At 47.6% G+C, this 20123-nt stretch overlaps 1 protein-coding gene and 1 long non-coding RNA gene across 3 annotated transcripts in view; one reads left to right on the plus strand and one right to left on the minus strand.

Annotated features, from left to right (window-relative positions):
* Positions 1-4040, minus strand: part of MPHOSPH8 (M-phase phosphoprotein 8) — a 35633-nt gene extending 31593 nt beyond the window's left edge. For both annotated transcript variants that reach the window (XM_008021688.3, XM_008021689.3), the window contains exon 1: positions 3727-4040. In XM_008021688.3, the coding sequence (XP_008019879.3) occupies positions 3727-3936 (210 nt within the window). In that variant the 5' untranslated portion in view covers positions 3937-4040. The remainder of the gene's footprint in view (positions 1-3726) is intronic.
* Positions 4041-4165: 125 nt separating this feature from the next.
* LOC119620103 (uncharacterized) lies at positions 4166-19554 on the plus strand. The gene is made up of 3 exons (XR_005236565.2): positions 4166-4462; positions 5764-5864; positions 12619-19554. It is a non-coding gene; the product is annotated as an uncharacterized lncRNA (long non-coding RNA).
* Positions 19555-20123: the final 569 nt, after the last annotated feature.

Genomic DNA, 20123 nt, shown 5'->3' on the forward strand with positions numbered 1-20123 from the left:
GATCACGCCACTGCACTCCAGCCTGGGCGAGAGAGTGAAACTCCATATCAAAAAAAAAAAAAAAAAAAGAATAAGCATCATATGAAGTTATTATAAACAGCAAATGAATATGCTAATTTTATCAGTAACGGGTCATGGGAACAAAAATGATCCTTATTTGTGTGTGTGCATAAAAATGGTGGTAAATGCATTATTCAACATAGCCCTTAAAAACACCACTTTCAAATGGGCCAGACAAAAACGTACATAAACAGAGAAAAAAGACAAATAGATAAATGATTAACAACTGGAGAATCGGGCTGAAGGTATATGAGAGTCTGTCTAATTCTTACAACATTTCTGATAATTTTTAATTTTAAAAATTTAAGACTAGAAAACTACCTTTTACATTAACATAGTTATAAATCTAATGCTAGTTATCAATGAAATTTGAGCTAATTGATGAGGAGGATATTAAGAACAATTTTCAATAGCTCCAGATTTAATTTACTGATAATTGTTACCCTTTACTTCAACAGGTGTGCTTCCTTCATTCACTCATTCAACAAATAGTTATTGAACGTGGCCACTATGTTTCAGGAACCTTTTGAGTTTTAGGAGCATGGCAGTATACAAATACAGTTGAAATCCCTGAATTCCATGTCTTTGTATGCAGTCATGTAAATCCAAAAAATTGTCCAGGGTTTTGCCATGTATTAGGAAATTGCATGATGGCCCTAGGATTTATAAATTTGACTTCAAAATTCCAGAAGTAGTCTATTTCTTGGTAGCCAAAGTTTCCTTTAATCAGTGAGCCACACTAAAAGGCAGGCCCCTATTCTACCAGACCACATACACTAGAGCAACAGTTTAAAATTTTTGTTAATAAAACAAAAAAATTGGTCTGGCACAGTGGCTCACACCTGTAAATCCCAGCACTTTGGGAGCCCAAGGGTGGAGGATCACTTGAGCCCAGGAGTTCAAGGCCAGCATGGGCAACGTAGGGAGACCCTATCTCTACAAAAAATTAAAATATTAGTCGCAGTAGAGCACACCTATAGTCCCATCTACTTGAGAGGCTGAGGTGGCAGCACTGTTTGAGCCTGGGAGGTCAAGGCTGCTCAGAGCCATGATTATGCCAATGCACTCCAGCCTGGGCAACAGAGAACTTGTCTCAAAAAAAAAAAAAGGAAATTAAGCAATATACAGTATTAGAATTTAATTCTCTGCTTACTCTATTACCCCAAATAAATTATAAATAATAATTTGGAATAGTGGTGTATGCATGTATTTCCACAGTTCTTATGTTAATTATTCACACATATAGTGAGAATCAAGAAATATTACGAACTAGTAAAAAGTGAATCAATTCTAAGTGTTTCCGATTATAGTCTATAGACTAGACTATAAGGCCTAACAGACTGCTAGCAGGGCCCTTAAGTTTGTCAATGGCTAGGTGGCTAACTAACCGGCTGGTTCACTCAGCAGCGAAGAGAAAACTGCCATAGTCCTGTTCCGCTAACACCTTTTGTGTTAGTCCATTTTCATACTGCTGTGAAGAAATACCCGAGACTGGGTAATTTATAGAGGAAAGAGGCTTAATTGACTCAGTTCAGCATGGCTGGGGAGGCCTCAGGAAACTTATAATCATGGCGGAAGGCAAAGGAGAAGCAGGCACCTTCTTCACAGGGTGGCAGGATCCAGTGAGTGCAAGCAGGGGAAATGCCAGATGCTTATAAAACCACCAGATTGAGACTCACTATCACAAGAACAGCAATGGAGAAACCATTCCCATGATCCTACCTCCACCTGGTCCCGCCCTTGACACGTGGGGATTATGGGGAATACAATTCAAGATGAGACTCTGAGTGGGGACACAGCCAAGCCATATCACCTTTAATCTTATAAATCACTCCTTCACAAGAGCACCTAAAAATGCAAGAACTTGAATTTTAACTCAGCACTAAAGCCTAATTGCCTTCCACATATAAGTTTCTTAGTTTCACCCTCTTTAGACTGGTGAGGCTTTAGGTACACAGTGCTTATAATTCTTTGAGGCTGGCAAAATTAAACACTGTATGAATGAGAGTCATCTTAATTCTAAAGATTTTTATCCTTTTAGCCAATTTTTTTTTTTTTTTTTTTGAGATGGAGTCTCCCTCTGTCGCCCAGGCTGGAGGGCAGTGGCACAATCTCGTCTTACTGCAACCTCCGCCTCTGGGGTTCAAGCAATTCTCCTGCCTCAGCCTCCTGAGTAGGTGGGATTACTGGCGCTCGCTACCTCGCCCAGCTAATTTTTGTACTTTTCGTATTTTAGTAGAGACGGGGTTTCACCATGTTGGCCAGGCTGGTTTCGAACCCCTGACCTCGTGATCTGCCCGCCTCAGCCTCCCAAAGTGCTAGGATTACAGGCATGAGCCACTGCGCCCGGCCCTAGCCAAATGTTTTTCAAATACCTCCTGCGTGCCTAGTATTGTGTTAAATGCAAGTGATACAAAATAGTCTAACAGTGGCTCCTCCTTTCACCTCAAGGTGCTTACAATATATTTGGAGAAATTATACATAAAACATTTCCATCTTTATTGCAATTAACAATTTAATGACATCAGATCTTAATTACTTAACTCCCCACAGACAGGAAAAGTTTCCCCTGTTAGCAACTGTGTATGCTTCAATTAATCTCGATATTGTCCGGACCTAACACAGCACCTGGCATACAGTAGTTGATTTAAAAGATGCTGAATGAATAGGCAAAAAAATGACACAAGGCAGCATATGACCAATGGGAAATAACACAATGAAAAGAACACAACATAGAGAATGACCACTGCGGGGCCCTTTGGGTACCTCACATCCATCTACTGAAACAGATTATTTTCTTATTGTCCATGTTTCCCCTTGGATTAAAGGAGCCCACATAAAGCAGGAGAGACAAAGAACGATAATGGCTTAAATGCCTTCACAGAGGTCAATACAAAAAGTAAAAAGGGCAGAGATGAGAAGAAGCTCCTCCCTCTGCAGAGGTTAGGGTCAAAAAAAGCTTTCCCAGAGAACTACACCCCGAGGCCTTGGAAGATGGAGTAAGATTTCACCAGAAGAAGAGGGCAGAGAACTGTCCAGGCCAGGAGAACAGGAATCACCAAGGCATGGTGTGATGAATTTCAAGTATGTCTGTGTGGCTGCGATCTATACAACGCATAGGGGAGGGAGGGAGGGATGATGCTGATCAGGTTATGAAGGCCTTTCAATGCCACCCTCTGGGTAAGAGTGAGATTTTACTCCGAGGGCAAACGAAAATTCCGGAAGATTTTAAACCAAGGAGTTAGTTACGGTTTTGGAAAACACTGCAGCGATGGCGAGGACAGTGGACCATGACGAGAAGCGTTACTTCACTATCACATCACTCCAAAGGGCAGCAGCTCCAACCACATGCCCCAATACTGGTGACTACAGAAGTCCTTCACCAGCTGCCTGCAGCCTTGCGATCACCACACACCACATCCCAGACTGCTTCGTCTCTTAGGCCAAAGCAATCCTGCAAAATCCGCTGAAGCTTCCCTCCCAGACCCGGTCCTAAGCGTGCACTCGGAAACGTCACTTCGCTTTTCCCACGATTTCGCGTGCTTGCACTGAACTCACATTCCTCCCCTGCTCCTGTTTTGGGTCCGCCCGCGCTGTTTCCAGCTCGCGTCCTCCCCGTCGGGGCCGCAGCTCCCCGCCCATCCCGCGCCGGGGCCCCCCACGTACCCCCTCGGTCTTCATGTCCAGGATCTTCTCCACCTCGAACACATCCTCGCCGTCCTCCTCGCTGTCGCCAAAGGCCTCCGCTCCTCTCGCGGCTGCGTCATTATCCTCGCCCACGACTCCAACTCCTTCGACTTCGGCCAACTCCTCAGTGCTGTCGGCAGCTGTCACAGGAACTGCGGTCACACTCGCTCCCTCCGCAACCGGCTCCATCCCGGCAGCTCCGCAAACCGCCGTGGAAAACCCGCTGCGACACACACACCCCAGCAGCTCCTCGCGTTCCGCGCTCGGCCCGACTCCACATCGGCGGCGTAACGGAAGCCGACCAATGGCGGGCTCGGACCCTAGAGTGACAGGAACAGAAGCCAGTCGTGGAAAGGCGGGCGCGGCGCAGCTCCGCGGAGCCCGCGGGAAGCAGGTGGGCGGGGCAGGGAGGGCGCCCTGGGCGGAAGAGCGTCGCGGCGGCGTGTAGCTGTGGCGGAAAAGGTCAAGGATGGGAGGGGAGCGGGCGAGGCGGCCGAGCCGAGCGAGGCTGGGGAGGAGGAGGGTCGTGCGGGCGGAGGGCTCCCAGGGCTGAGGGCGGCCCGGACGAGCTGACAGTGCCTGATCCCCCGGCAAGGAAGCCTCAGGTGCGGGCGCCGGGAGGGCCGGAGCCGCGGACTTTCTAGGAAAGGGAACCCCGCTGCTGCCGAAACCCCAGCCGAGCGGACCGGCTTCCCAGAAGTCATATAGGACTTTGGTAGGTTTAGCACGTGTGGATGATCCAATCAACATAACTCACAGTGTTCGTATATTTTAATGAGTGTTGTTTAAAGACAAGGAAACGTAGCGGCCCAAAAAGCATCCGTTTTTCAAGTTCTAGCGCCCTTTGCGTTTTCGTTGAAAATATCGGAGAAGGACGTGATGAAAAGTATTTGTTCACGTTGCGAAGAGGTGACAAAAATTACGCCACCCAAAGTTAGCGAAATACTGCTAGGAAGATACACTTAAGGATAATGTGTTTTTCTCACTTCGAATTTCGGATATGCAACTGAAATCTTTATGGCATCAAACTTTCTGTTTTTGTTTCTTTGAACAGCGGACTTAATTTGTAAGATAAGCCTCATTGTTAAGTCTCTGAGCTTTAACTGAAGCATAATCTATGGTCCGGCAAATCCTTTCGCAGAGAATCACCAGATCTTTGAGTTGACTCAATGATACTTTTTTTTCACTCAGCTTTAATCAGATAGTACTCGATGATATACAGTTGAGCTTATTAAATGCATCCTATGTACCATCACTACAGAAGGCATTAGTAACAGAAATACAAAGATCAGCAGAGCGGAGTATGCCTTCCTAGGACCAATACAAACAATTAGGTATTTTTTTTTTTTTTTTAATTTTTTTTTTTTTGAGACGGAGTCTCGCTCTGTCACCCAGGCTGGAGTGCAGTGGCCGGATCTCAGCTCACTGCAAGCTCCGCCTCCCGGGTTTACGCCATTCTCCTACCTCAGCCTCTGGAGTAGCTGGGACTACAGGCGCCCGCCACCACGCCCGCTAGTTTTTTTTTTTTGCATTTTTTAGTAGAGACGCGGTTTCACTGTGTTAGCCAGGATGGTCTCGATCTCATGACCTTGTGATCCGCCCATCTCGGCCTCCCAAAGTGCTGGGATTACAGGCTTGAGCCACCGCGCCCGGCCACAATTAGGTATTTTAAAACTGTAAAAATATTACCCATATAATTAGTTGATGGGAGACAGCTCATTTTTACAGAATTCCAGATAAATATAGAAGAAAAGTTGGAATTAGAAAAATCACAATAATGTGTGCACAAGATCTAGGGAACAAAGCATTATAGGAAAGGGTGATGAGGAACTGGATATTCACAAGGCACTATTGATCCACAGATTACTTGTTGGTTGTAGGGGAAATCTAGCTTCACATTTGAAAGTCCACTGATCAATGTTAGCATTACTAAAAGTGGAACAACCAGACTGTATGCTTTCTGTTGACAGAAATGTTGATCCTTAATATGCTCAGGCCTTTAAGTGTAATTTCCAGTTACAGGAAAGAAGAAAGGGGAAAGAAGAAAAGGAAACAATCAGACAAATCCAGAATGTGGAATATCCTATTGGACAACTGACTGTTTCTTCCAGTTAAAGGTAAAAGAGGGAGGAGAAGATTATGTTCTAGATTTATAACAATTTGAGATGAAAAACATGGCAACATTTAAAATATTTTAAATCTTAATGGGTTTATTATACTATTCTCTGCTTTTATGTGTTTTTAAATAAAATTTTCAATTAAAAAATACATAAGGCCAGGCCCGGTGGCTCATACCTGTAATCCCAGAACTTTGGGAGGCTGAGGTGGGAGGATCATCTGTGCTCAGGAGTACGTGATCAGGCTGAGCAATGTGGCAAAACTGTCTCTACCAAAAATACAAAAAATTGGGCATGGTGGTGCATGCCAGTGGCCCCAGCTACTTGTGAGTTTGAGGTAGGAGGATCCGTTGAGCCTGGGAGGCAGAGGTTGCAGTGACCTGAGATTGCACCACTGCACTGCACTCCAACCTGGGTGACAGAGTGTGACCTTGTCTCAAGAAAAAAAAAAAATATATATATATATATATTTATATGTCTGTCTGTCAGGCACAGTGACTCATACCTGTAATCCCAATCCCAGTGAGTGATTTGGGAGGCTGAGGTGGAGGATCACCTGAGACCTTGAGGCCAGGGGTTCAAGACCAGCCTGGGCAATATAGCGAGACCCCATCTCTACAAATATAAACAAAACAAAACAAAACAAAAAAACTAGCTGGGCGTGGTGGCGCGCACCTGTAGTCCCAGCTATTTGGAGGCTGAGGCAGGAGGATTGTAGCTTGCGTGAGCACCACTGCACTTCAGCCTCAATGACACAGAGTAAGATCCTGTATTAGTCCTTCTTTATACTGCTATAAAGAACTGCCAGAGACTGGGTAACTTATAAAGGAAACAGGTTTAATTGACTCACAGTTCGGCTTGGCTGGGGAGGCCTCAGGAAATGCCGAGACCAGCTCAATCCGGGAGCTATTTATGAAGCAAAATCAAGAATACTTGGTTAATAATTTGACATGGCAGGAGAGGGCAGAGGTAAGGATGATTCCTAAGTTTCTAGTTTAAGTACTGTATGGCAGCAGGTGTTATCTTTTTGTTGTTTAAGGAACACGGTGGTAAAGCAGGTTTTGGAGAGGAAGATCAAAAAAGTCCAGTTTTGGGCCGGGCGTGATGGCTCACGCCTGTAATCCCAGCACTTTGGGAGGTCCCAGGTAGGTGGATCACCAGAGGTCAGGAGTTTGAGATCAGCCTGGTTAACATGGTGAAACCCCGTTTCTACTAAAAATACAAAAATTACCCAGGCATGGTGGTGCGCACCTGTAATCCCAGCTACTGGGGAGGCAAAGGCAGGAGAATAGCTTGAACTGAGATCGCACCACTCCACTCCAGCCTGGGCAACAGAGTGAGACTCCATCTCCAAAAAAGAAAACAAAAAAGTCCAGTTTTGAGGTACTTACGAAGTAACAGTGTGCTAAGCAATATAAGCAAGATGGAGAATAGGAAACCCCAGACCCTCATCCTCCCACAGAGACATCAGCTTAACAACATCATATGGACAAAACTGCCTTTCTGAGAACTCCAAAAACCAGTGGAGAGTTTGCAGCACCCAAAGGTGCACAAAGCCAAGAGATGCAACAGGTAGGAAACTGTGGCATTTTACTTGCCATTGGTAAAGATAAGCAAGGATAATTGTCATAGTTACAGCAAGACAAGCGAGGATTTACAGTCAGAGAGCAGAGTGCACGGCGGTGGTGGGGCGGGGTGGAGGCGGGCATTGGATGGAAAATTACTAAGAGGCAACGTAAAGGGAAGGGTGACATTCTGGTAAAACTGTGACAGGATTCTTGCTGAAGGCAGGCCAGGGTGATCGAATGTCATCTGGAGGATGGTGGAGGATGATGAATTTGATTAGATGTCAAGAGTGGAGGATTCTTGCTAAAACTGCAAGAAACAGTTTTGTGATGCAAAGATGAATACAGGAGCTCAAAGGTCAAGTCCTGGTTAAGTAGAGGGTTCAGAGGAATCTGACTAAAGTGAGGTCAAGGAGAGATTATTTGTCACCCTAGCTATTCCCTATCCCTAGCACATTGTGGTATAATTGGGAGAAAATTTCCAATCCTCTTCTCCCTCACGAGAGAGAAAAAGAGAAAGGAACCAACCATGAGTCCAATGTGCAGGCCTTTTGACAGTCTGCCTAAGGAGCAGATTTCTCTCTCTCCTGACTTGCAGTGCTGATGGGAACAGCGGGTTAAATGCCAGGCTGGGATCACTGAGATCAAAGGGGTACCAGAAGACTGGGCAGGAGAGAATTACCAGGGCTCTACTTCCATTTCTAGCAGTACAAGACCAGCCCGGACAACATAGCAAGACCCCCTCTTTATTAAAAAAAAAAAAAATAGCCGGGTATGGTGGTGCATCTGTAATCACAGTGCTTTGAGAGGCTGAGGTGGGAGGATCACTTGAGCTCAGCAGTGAGCTATGATCATGCCGCTGCACTCTAGCCTGGGTGACAGGGCAAGACCTGTTTCTAAAAGTAAAAAAAAAAAAAAAAAGCTATTGAGAGGTATAGAAAGATAAGGACTAAAAAGTGGTCTTTGGGGCAGGTGTGGTGGCTCACACCTGTAATCCCAACACTTTCAGAGGCTGAGGCAGGAGGATCACTCAAAGCCAGGGGTTCAAGACTAGCCTGGGCAACAAAGCAAGACCCAGTCTCTCTAAACAAAACAAAACAAAATGGTCTTTGGATGAGAATTTTGGAATAGTGCTAGACAGAAGGAAGCATGAGATAATACTAGTGAGAGAGTAGATTGCAGGACGAGATAGGAAGATAAGCCACCCTGGACAAATTTGTAAAGGTTAGGAATGAACCCAGTGACAGCTGAAGGGCAGGTGACAAAGTGAGATTGAGAGATGACTTTTTTTATTTAATTTGTTTAAGATGGGAAATGATACCAATTGTTCAGTTGCCTATTCCCTCACCCAGCCTCAGGTCTAATTCTCAGGCCTGATGGGGTTTGCAGTGTGGGCTTTATCTCCCTGTAGTCCTGGAGAGGAATGGAGTAGTAGTGTTGGTGCCACTATGGTGTCATTCTCTTAAGACAGATACAGTGCTGTTTCTTTACTGTTTATTTAGCCTGGCTAAAATACTGGCTAAGTTGCTGTCACAAAAATGCTCCAAATATGCAGTAACTCAAACAAGATAAAGCATATTTCTTTCTCACTTAGCAGCCTGAAAGTGGGCAGGTGGTTCAAGGCGAGCAGGTGTTTTTGTTCCATTTCATCCAGGGACACCCTTTTGTCTCGGGGCCTGCAGCCATGCCAGGGTGTGCCATCTGCTGCAGGGTAAAGGTGACTCAAAGCCCATGGGTAAGGAAAATGGGCGGATGCAGTAAGTAGTTTCCCTTTTTGAGGACCTGACCTGGAAGTTGCAATCAAGTCTGCTCACATCCCATTGGCTAAGAATGAGTGTCATGGCCACGCCCAGATGCAAGGGTGTGCACTCCGGCTGGGTGGCTGGCCAGAATCCAATCCTGGGAATTGACACAGGAGGACACTTAGCCTTCTCTGATTCCAATGCCAACTCCAGCAATATCTTTCCAGAACTGAGACCTCTCATAGTGTTCCAGCCTGTAGGGCAGATATTTGGTAGACACCTGGTATAAGCAAATCAGCTGCTTAGAGCTGGCATCCCTTTCTTCTGAGACGATCTTGCTCTGTCATCCAGGCTGGAGTGCAGTGGTGCAGTCTGGGCTCACTGCAGCATCCGCTTCCTGGGTTCAAGTGATTGTCATGCCTCAGACTCCATAGTAGCTGGCATTACACACACACACCACCACACCTGGCCAATTTCTGTATATATTTTTGTAGAGACGGGGTTTCTGCCGTGTTGCCTGGGCTTGTCTTGAACTCCTAAGCTCAGGCGATCCACCTGCCTCTGCCTCCCAAAGTGCTGGGATTACAGGCATGAGCCACTGCACCTGGCTGCTGGCGTCCCTTTTGATTGGGCCACCCTCTCTCTACCTGGCCATGTCTGGATGCAAGTGTCGTGAGACACCTTAACTGTCACCCCACTCCTCCCTAGCTAGCATGGCAGAAGAGGTTTTCCTGGATTTCTTCTTCCTTATGACTAATCTAAAATAGGAAGATCTTGTCCTTCAGTGCATTTATTTTTCATAATACCCAGGCAGAGTTCTCTTGCTTTGTCTTTCTGCTTATTACCTATTGAAAGTTTCCAAATATAGGCAAAAATTCTTCACTTTTTCTTTCATTTTCAGTGCTCATATGTAGATCACTACAAACAGAACTTCTAAAAATGTTAGTAGTGACCGGCCAGAGCATTAGGCCAGGCCATAGCGCAGGATGCTGGAAGTCACTGAAGAAGAAGGCAGTAACCACAGGAATGAGGGAGGTCTTGGTGGCTGGTGAATGGCAGTGATGAGAACAGGTAGGGAATGTCAAAGAAACCGGATTTTACACAAGGTAGAGGGGGAATGGCTTGCAAGTGGTTGTGTGGAGGAAGGTGCACAGTGACCTTACACCTTTTACAAAACACAAATGTTTTGTGACCTTACACCTTTTACAAATCAAAACGATCACAGACTGAAATGTAAGAACTGCAAAACTAGCTGGGTGTGGTGGCATGCGCCTCTCGTCCCTTCTACTTGGGAGGCTGAGGCAGGAGGATTACTTGAGCCCAGGAGTTTGAGACTGTGGTGAGCCATGACTGTACCACTGCACTCCAGCCTAGGCAGAGGGAGGCTCTGTCTCTGGAAAAAAAATAAAAGTGCCAAACTAGAAAAATTCTAGAAGATAACACAGCAGAAAATCTAGATGAACTTAGATTTGGCAATGAGCTTTTGTATGCAACACCAAAAGCAAGATTCATGAAAGAATTGCTTGAGACACCTAATTTCCCTAAGAAAGAAGAAATGGATCAAGGGATCTGCACATTTTGCACACTGAGGGCCACAGTCTGGGTAGCCAGGCCCTGGAAACGGCATAGCTAGTAATGCTGACATCAGTCAAAGACCACTGGGTCTGACCTGCAGACCCTGGCCGCCCGACAGATGAAGAAATGCACTCAGGCACAGGTATCCCATGAAAGAGCAGACTAGAGGTCCAGGCAGCTTCACAGAAAGAGCTGTAGCAGCCAGGAGCCCTGACAAGCTGGCACCCTGTGCATTTATTCAGTACAGATTTAATGACAAAGGTCTCAAGTAAACACCACTAGAGGGTAATTAACACTGCTGAGAGCAGTCCTGCACCCACAGAGGACCAAAGGTTGGTCTTAGGACCACGTGAGTAAACAAGTCATTTAGATAAACTCCTCTACATTGCTATGTATCTACGCCCTCAGCTTTTAAGAGAATTCAGTTGCCTTAAGCCGAATCTTTTACTGAAGCTATGCAAACCTCCCAGCCTTCCAAGAAGGTTTGTGTCTATTTCCTATAAGTTTATTTTTGTAATTTCTCCCACCACCCTGACCAACCCCCTACAGTAACTTATTTGTGAATAAGGAACAATTTATTCCTCATCACACTAAGAAGCCATGTGACCCATTGTCCTGGATCAGAGACAAACACCAAGTGCCTCCCCAACACCAATGTCATCCTGAATGTCAACAGAAAACACTGGCCGCGGAGAAGTTTTTTAAACCTCTTGAAGCATTTTGCCAATGACCAGACTTCAATAATCTTCCTTTATGTACAAAAAATTTAAAACTAGTGGCAACAAAGGCACAGTACTTAATAAAGCAACTAAGTTAGAAGTACAAGACACTGATTTATATGCTGTTGCTAGATTTGGAGAGGCAGGACTATTTATTAGGCTAAAAAGGTGGTGGTCATCTGGTATCTTCCTAAAAAAGTTTATCAGGGTCCTAATCCTTTTCCAGAAGGCAAACTAAGGCCTGGAACAAGACAAGGTCTTCTCCAAGGCCACACAACTAGTCACTGACAGAGGATTCATTTCAAAGTCCTGTCCTTTCAGGTCTGTGCCTACAAACCAACACTTCAATCTGACTATTTCAACCTGGCCAAAAGCAACACAAAACACCCAAACATGCATTTTAGGGGAAGAAAAAAACAGGCAACTGGACAGACAGGGGCAAGTCCAATGTGGCCTCCCAGATAAACCTCAATGCACTTACTTCTTTTGGCACAGACACTTCCTTCTGAACTTTGTAGGGAAGTCACATCACATTGCACTCTGTCCATGTGAATTCAACCCCGTGGGTGAACCAAACTTAAACGCATTAAATTCTACAAATAGGCCTGGCACGGTGGCTAACACCTGTAATCCCAGGACTTTGGGAGGCCAAGGCGGGCAGATCACCTGAGGTCGGGAGTTCGAGACCAGCCTGACCAACATGGAGAAACCCCATCTCAACTAAAAATACAAAATTAGCCAGGCATGGTGGCACATGCCTGTAATCCCAGGCTCCTCGGCAGGCTGAGGCAAGAGAATCATTTGAACCCAGGCGGTGGAGGTTGCGGTGAGCCAAGATCGTGCCATTGCACTCCAGCCTGGACAACAAGAGTGAAACTCCCTCTCAATACATTCATTCATTCATTCATTCTACAAATAGCCACTAGTAGAATTATTAACATAGAAAACCATGATGGGTACTAACAGATTCACTCAGAAGGAGCGGGCTAAAATTAATTCACATATGTGTAGCTGGCTCGGAGAAGACGCAGGGCTTGGAGGAAGCAAGACTGTTCAGCATGATTTAAAATTGATTTATGAGCTTACTGTAGCACTTGGAATAGAAAAAACTAATCTTTTCAGCGCCTCTGACCCCTCTCTCAAATTACACCAGGGTGCGACCGAGGAACAACAGCGCCGACCACCCATCCTTCTCGATCCCTGGGGAAATTAACTTTTTTTTGGATGGGAGAGTCAGTAGACGAGGCTTCATTTTCCATCAGGGAACACGAACTGCTGCGGGAAGATCCCAGCTTCTGGCTAAAGCTGCAGCGGTAGGAGCCGCCGACCAGCTCGCCATCCAGTCCCCAGAGCCCGGGCTTTAGGCAAAGCGGAGAGACGCAAACCAGTTTTGCCGCCAAGGACCCGGCCAGGTGCGTCTCCTCCCGGGCCTCGCAAGGAACAGGTTAGCGAGACGACTTCCAGCTTTCTCTGCCCGGCCCCAAACGCCTGCCGCCCCTGCCCGGCCGCCCGCTCTCTGGCGGCCTCTGCAAGTCTCCAGGCAGAAGCGGCTCCGCGCTGCCAGCGCTGGCGCCCCGCGAAGCCCCGCGGCCAAATGACAGGACTTGAGGGCAAAGGAGGACAAAAGTTCCCACCAGGTGGGCACTGCGGGAAGGAGGCCGACGACCCCGAGATTCTCCGGCGACCCCAGCGGGCCACCCCGGGGCGGTGAGGGGTCCCGAGGCAAGTGCGCGGCGGCGCCGGCGGCTTCCCCCCAGGCCTGGGAAGGTCACGCCGCCCGGACGCCGAGGCCCGCCCCGCGACCCGCTCCCTCCGCCCCGCGCGCTTCCCACAGCTGGAGGCGCCGGGCCGGGCTGCGCCCTCTGCAGCGCCAGCGTGGCCACGTCCCGCTCAGGCTCCGCCGCCTGCTCGTGGCTCCGGGGCGGCCACTGTTAACACCCACGTCGGCCGCGGCCGGCCCTCCGCGCAGGCAGCCCCGGCGGCGGCCCCGCGAAGCTCAGGGGCGCCCCTGCGACCGGGGAGCGGGCTGCACAGTGCCGCGCCCGGGCTGGGTCCTGGAGCCGCCGCCGCCCGCACGGGAAGCGGAAGTGGGCGCTGAGCCGCGGCGCGCCCAGCCCAACCCAGCCCGCGAGCTGGCGTGGCGCTGCCGCCGACCCTAGCAAAGCTGGAGGGCAGGGCCTGCGCGCCTGGGGACTTGCCCTCCTCTGGGCTCCGCAAGACCGTGTCTGAGCTCGGACCTTAGTTAGCCGCCTGGGCTGAGGATGAGGGCTGGGGACTGGGAATGTCAGTGGTTGGGAGGACTTAAGTTTCTAGCTAGTTTGACCTTGTTGGGAGGCTAAGGCCTTATTTATAAATTTTATTTGGGTACAAAATTATACTCGGGATTCAAGGCACTACTATAAAATACGTTGAGTATGAAAATACAGGAATTAGCCGGGCGCGGTGGCTCACGCCTCTAATCCCAGCACTTTGGGAGGCCAAGGCGGGCGGATCACTTGAGGTCAGGAGTTCGGGACCAGCCTGGCCAGCATGGCGACACCCCCGTCTCTACTAAAAATATAAAAATTATCCGGGCGTGGTGGCGGCGCCTGTAATCGCAGCTATCCGGAAGGCTGAGGCAGGAGAATTGCTGGAACCCGGGAAGCAGAGGTTGCAGTGAGCTGAGGTCGTACCACTGCACTCCAGCCTGGGCAACAGAGCAAGACTCTTGTCTCAAAAAAAAAAAAAAAAAAAAAACCACAAAAAACAAAAAAGACTGGAATTGCAGTGATGGAAACTAAATTCCCTTATTACCAGTTTTGTTTTTTTTGTTGTTGTTTTGTTTTGTTTTTAAGCCAGGCCGGGCGCGCTAGCTCACGCCTGTGATCCTAGCACTTTGGGAGGCAGATGTGGGCGGTTCACCTGAGGTCAGAGATTGGAGACCAGCTTGACCAACGTGGTGAAATCCGTTCTCTACTAAAAATACAAAAATTAGCCGGGCATAGTCGTGGGCACCTGTAATCCCTGCTACTTGGGAGGCTGAGGCAGGAGAATCACTTGAACTCAAGAGGTGGAGGTTGCAGTGAGCCAAGATTGCACCATTGTACTCCAGCCTGGGCAAAAAAGTGAGACTCCATCTCAAAAAAAAAAAAAAAGCCATTTCCCAATTCCCCTCTCCCAAGGAAATCCATGTGATGCGATTTCTGCAAGTGCACTGATGAAAACTGTAACACTGTGGGCTCGGATCTTGTAGGTTATATCTGTGGTTCTCTGGCATTTTGTTAAACAAGTGAAAGCATTCAAGGAAGCTGTTGTTTGCCCAGAGTAATTTTCTTTAATGCCCTAAGACAAAGGGTCAGAGGGTCTTGGTCTATTTGAGACCGCCACTCAACACAACAAACAGCTTTGGTTCAGCCTTTGTGTATTGATTTTCGTTTTCAACACTGTTTTCTTCCTTAAACGGTGTGGACCAGGCGCGGTGGCTCACGCCTGTAATCCCAGCACTGTGGGAGGCTGAGGTGGGCAGAATACAAAATTAGCTGGGCTTGGTGGCGCATGCCTATAATCCCAGCTACTCGGGAGGCGAAGGCAGGAGAATCGCTTGAACCCAGGAGGCAGAGGTTGCAGTGAGCTGAGGCCGCACAATTTCACTCCAGCCCAGGTGACAAGAGTGAAACTCTCTCAAAAAAAGAAGCAAAAAGAAACAAACAAACAAACAAAAAAGAATCCAACAGCACATCCAAACAAGGCTGAAAGTTGTAAAAGAAAACTACACTGTGTGGACAGTTTGTGTGTGTGTGTTAGAGATGAAGTCCCTCTGTCTCCCAGGCTGGAGTGCAACGGTGCCATCATAGCTCACTGCAGCCTCCAGTTCCTGGCTTCAAGCGATCCTCCCGCCTTGGCTTCCCAAGTAGCTGAGACTAGAGGCATGGGTCGCCATACCCTGTTTTTTTTTTCGTTTTTGTTCTTTTTCAGATGGAGTCTCCCTCTGTCGTCCAGGCTGGAGTGCAGTGGTGTAATCTCAGCTCACTGCAACCTCCAACTCCCGGGTTCAAGCGATTCTCCTGCCTCAGCCTCCCGAGTAGCTGGGGTTACAGGCACACGCCACCACGCTGGGCTAATTTTTGTAGTTTTAGTAGAGACGAGTTTTCGCCATGTTGGCCAGGCTGGTCTCGAACTTCTGACCTCAGATGATCCACCTGCCTTGGCCTCCCAAAGTGCTGGGATTACAGGTGTAAGCCACTGCACCCGGCCACGCTGTTGGATTATTACCAATGTTATTTAAGTGATTTGATTGGTGTTAGTGTTTAACAGGAATGCACACCTGAATAGACCTCCCAGGCTGTAGTAGATGTTATGCCGGGATTAGAGTGCCAGGTAAATGGGCACTCATCAGAATCAGCACTGTAGAACTCGAGCTTCTGGACCATAAGTGAGTTGCAGAAGCAAGCCAGGGAGTTGAGATGACTTGTCCAAAGTGATGGGGAACATAACGAACTGGAAGCAGATCCAGGAGCCGTAACCAGTTACAGCAGCCTAGAGGAACTGGCAGTATCACTTAGTCCAGTGGCTTTTGCAGCTTAAGAAAATGAGATCCGGCCGGGCGCGGTGGCTCAAGCCTGTAATCCCAGCACTTTGGGAGGCCGAGACGGGCGGATCACGAGGTCAGGAGATCGAGACCATCCTGGCTAACACGGTGAAACCCCGTCTCTACTAAAAAATACAAAAAACTAGCCGGGCGAGGTGGCGGCGCCTGTAGTCCCAGCTGCTCGGGAGGCTGAGGCAGGAGAATGGCGGGAACCCGGGAGGCGGAGCTTGCAGTGAGCTGAGATCCGGCCACTGCACTCCAGCCTGGGCGACAGAGCGAAACTCTGCCTCAAAAAAAAAAAAAAAAAGAAAAAAAAAAAGAAAATGAGATTCAAAAGAACCCAGATTAAGGACAGACTTGACTGGGTGCAGTGGCTCATGCCTGTAATCCCAACATGTTGGAAGGCCGAGGCAGGAGGACTGCTTGAACCCAGGAGTTCGAGTTCAACCTGGGCAACATAGTAATGTAACTGCCCAATGGGTTCTTCTTACCTGCTGCCTTGACTGAGCCAATTTATCAAGATGGTGGAACTGCAACAGAGAAAGAGTTTAATTCACGCAGAGCCAGCTATACAGTAGACCAGGGTTTTGTTATTACTCAAATCAATCTCCCCAAGAATTCGGGGATTGGAGTTTTTAGGGATAATTTGGTGGGTAGGGGGCCAGTAAGAGTGTTAATTGGTCAGGTTGGAAGTGAAGTCATAGGGAGTCTAAACTGTTCTCTTGTGCTGAGCCGGTTCCTCAGCAGGGGCCACAAAACCAGATGAGCCAATTTATGAATCTGGGTAGTGCCAGCTGATGAATCCATCGAGTCCAGGGTCTGCAAAATATCTCAAGCACTGATCTTAGGTTTCACAACAGTGATGTCATCCTGAGGAGCAATTTGGGGAGGTTTGGAATCTTGCAGCCTCCAGCTGCATGACTCCTGAACCATAATGTGTAATCTTGTGGCTAATTTGTTAGTCCTACCAAGGCAGTCTAGTCCCCAGGCAGGAAGGGGGTTTCTTTTGGGAAAGGGTTGTTATCGTCTTTGTTTCAAAACTAAACTATAAGCTCCTCTCAAAGTTAGTTCCGCCTACACCCAGAACAGGGACAGTTTGGAGGTTAGAAGCAAGATGGAGTCAGTTAGGTCAGATCTCTTTCACCATCATAGTCTTCTCGGTTATAATTTTTGCAAAGGCAGTTTCAGTGAGCCTGTCTCTACTGAAACAGGTGTGGTGGCACACAGCTGTAGTCCCACCTACTGGGGAGACTATGGCAGGAGGATCGCTTGAGCTTGGGAGGTTGAAACTGAAGTGAGCTGTGTTCAAACAACTGCAGTCCAGCCTGGGCGACTGAGCAAGACCCTGTCTCAAAAAAATAATAATAAATAAAATAATAAAGAAAAAGGAAGAACCCTGTTATAGATTAGAAAGAGCACTGGACTTGGGGCCAGGATGTTTGTGTAAATGTCCCTCTGTGACCTTTAGCGAATCAGCCTTTTGTAAACTCCAGCCACAGCATGCACCGGTTCCTTTGAACCCCCTGTGCTCCATCAACCCGTGGGAACAATCCACCATGCAGGGCACCTGGTACTCTCCTCGAGCCATTGGCCCCAAGCCTAATGCTTTGTCTTGTCTTCCTTGAGCCCCTTCCTCTCCTATCCTCACAAGGGCTGTTCCGAACTCTCATCACTCCCAAGCCTTCCACATTTCTCCACTCCATGCTTCCCCTGTGCAAGCATCAGCCTCAATGTGTTCTATAAGAAACAATCGGAATTTTGCTCAGATTTTTAATACCTAATCTACGAAGTTGCCTTTTTTTTTTTTTTTTTGAGATGGAGTCTCGCTCTGTCACCCAGGCTGGAGTGCAGTGGTGCCATCTCGGCTCACTGCAAGCTCCGCCTCCCAGGTCCACGCCATTCTCTTGTCTCAGCCTCCCGAGTAGCTGGGACTACAGGTATGTGCCACCACCCCCGGCTAATTTTTTTGTGTATTTTTAGTAGAGATGGGGTTTCACGTGTTAGTCAGGCTGGTCTCGATCTTCTGACCTCTTGATCTGCCTGCCTTGGCCTCCGAAAGTGCTGGGATTACAGGCATGAGCCACGGCACCCGGCCAGGATTAAGTAATGTACATAGCTACTGTAATGTGGTCCTCTGACCAGCAGCATTAGCATCTCCTGGGAGTTTATTAGAAATGCAAATTCTCGAGTGTCTCCTGGACAAAGCTGCTGAATCAGAATTCTTTGGTGGGAAATAATCTGTGTCTTAGCAAGGAGCATAGATAATTTCTATGGGCCAGGTATGGTGGCTCTTGCCTATAATCCCAGCACTTTGGGAGGTGGGCGGATCTCTTGAGCCTAGCAGTTTGAGACCAGCCTGGGCAACATGGCGAAACCCTGTCTCTACAAAAAGTTACTCAGTTGAATGGAACTTCTTGGTTTCTACATTATATCAAAAATACTTCTAGAAAGTATGATCGGGTGGTAAAGTAAGGTAATTCAGATAATCAGTACCCATAATAGGTACTTCCTCCTCCTCCTGCTTTTAGAAACAAAACGGTTATATATCAATATATGGAAATAAATAATACAAACATATATAAATACTTATCAAGAATGGAATTTTTAAAGCCCCTAGATCTGTTTATGACTCATAATACTCTTTATTATAATTATAATTGAATTAACTAGTACATAAATGGTAAAGTGAGTTGAATGCTTTGGAAAGAGTCAGTAACGGTCATTTAAAATTTTTCTTTCCAATTAGGCATGAGTGAGGCAAAAATACATATGCAGAAGGATCATATGCTTAGATTGCTTTGTAAGCTTTTTTACATTCTTGCTCCACTTTTCCACTTAAACCAAAATTGAAAATATTGGAGGATGGGTGTGATGTATATAAAAGATGTGTCTTAGAACCGCTATTGGTGAGCCTATGTTCAAAGAAGAGGCTTTGATCCTACATCAAAAGACTGGTGAATGAGGTGTATTTGTTTTGAGGTTTTTTTTTTTTTAAGACAGAGTCTCGCTCTGCTGCCCAGGCTGCAGTACAGTGGCATGATCTCTGTTCACTGCAAGCTCCACCTCCTGGGTTCACGCCATTCTCCTGCCTCAGCCTCCCAAGTCACTGGTGTTTGGGTGAGGGAGAAGGGACAAGATGGAGGAAGGTGAACAAGATGGAGCAGTCCCTGTTGTTTCCGGGTTCTTCATCACAGATTTTCCCATGCCCGGGAAAAATTCCCGCACCCGGGAAAAGAACCAAATCAACTGAGCATGCGCAGAGTGACGTCAAGCTGGGGACACCGAAATTCAAGAAGCCACTCCTACACACACGCCCCAGACTCCTCTCCTTCCAGCTCCCAGGCATAAAAGTCCGCTGCCGGTAAGCGCTGGTGTGACTTCCTCGCCCCCGCATTCGTGGAACAGAGCACCTCACCCAAGAGCGCCGGCGTGACTTCCCTGGCCCCCCACACCTGAGGACCAGAGAACCTCACTCGAGAGTGTGCGCATATTTGCAATAAAAGACTGCCACTTTCTTATGTACTTTGGTCTCATGTTTAATTATTTAGCTCTCCTAAATTAAACAAAACAGTTGGTGCCGAAACCCGACCCGGGAGGAGACCCTTCCTCAACATCCCCTAGGGGTCTGAGGAACCTCCTCCCCAGCGAAGGGGCTCCCAACTCAACCAGCCACCAACACCAAACAAGTGTTCCAGCTTTCCACTGGTGCCGCTCTGAGAATTTCTTCTTCGGTGAGTACTCCCCTTTGTTAACCATCTCTGTCCGTTTCCGTGTCCTTGGCCTAGAGTCGTACATACGCCCAAGGACGTAGCCACCCTGTGGTGCAGTGAGGTCTTCAATCCGGAGACATCCGTCTTGACGTTCCTCAATTCTCCGTTAGTGGCTCCAGGAGCCCCCGGTCTCCAGCAGTGGCAAAGGACGCTTTGCCACTGCGTGAGGTCAGTTTCCATTTCTGGTGGTTAAACAATGGGAACCTCACAATCGAAAATCCCTAGGAACACCCCCTTAGGGTGTCTCCTCCAAAACTTGGAAGCCTTACATCTAGCTCAAGATTTAAAATGAAAGCGGCTAATTTTCCTCTCCACTGTGGC

Source organism: Chlorocebus sabaeus, chromosome 3 (assembly GCF_047675955.1).
Source record: "Chlorocebus sabaeus isolate Y175 chromosome 3, mChlSab1.0.hap1, whole genome shotgun sequence".
Classification (NCBI taxonomy): Eukaryota; Metazoa; Chordata; class Mammalia; order Primates; family Cercopithecidae; genus Chlorocebus; species Chlorocebus sabaeus.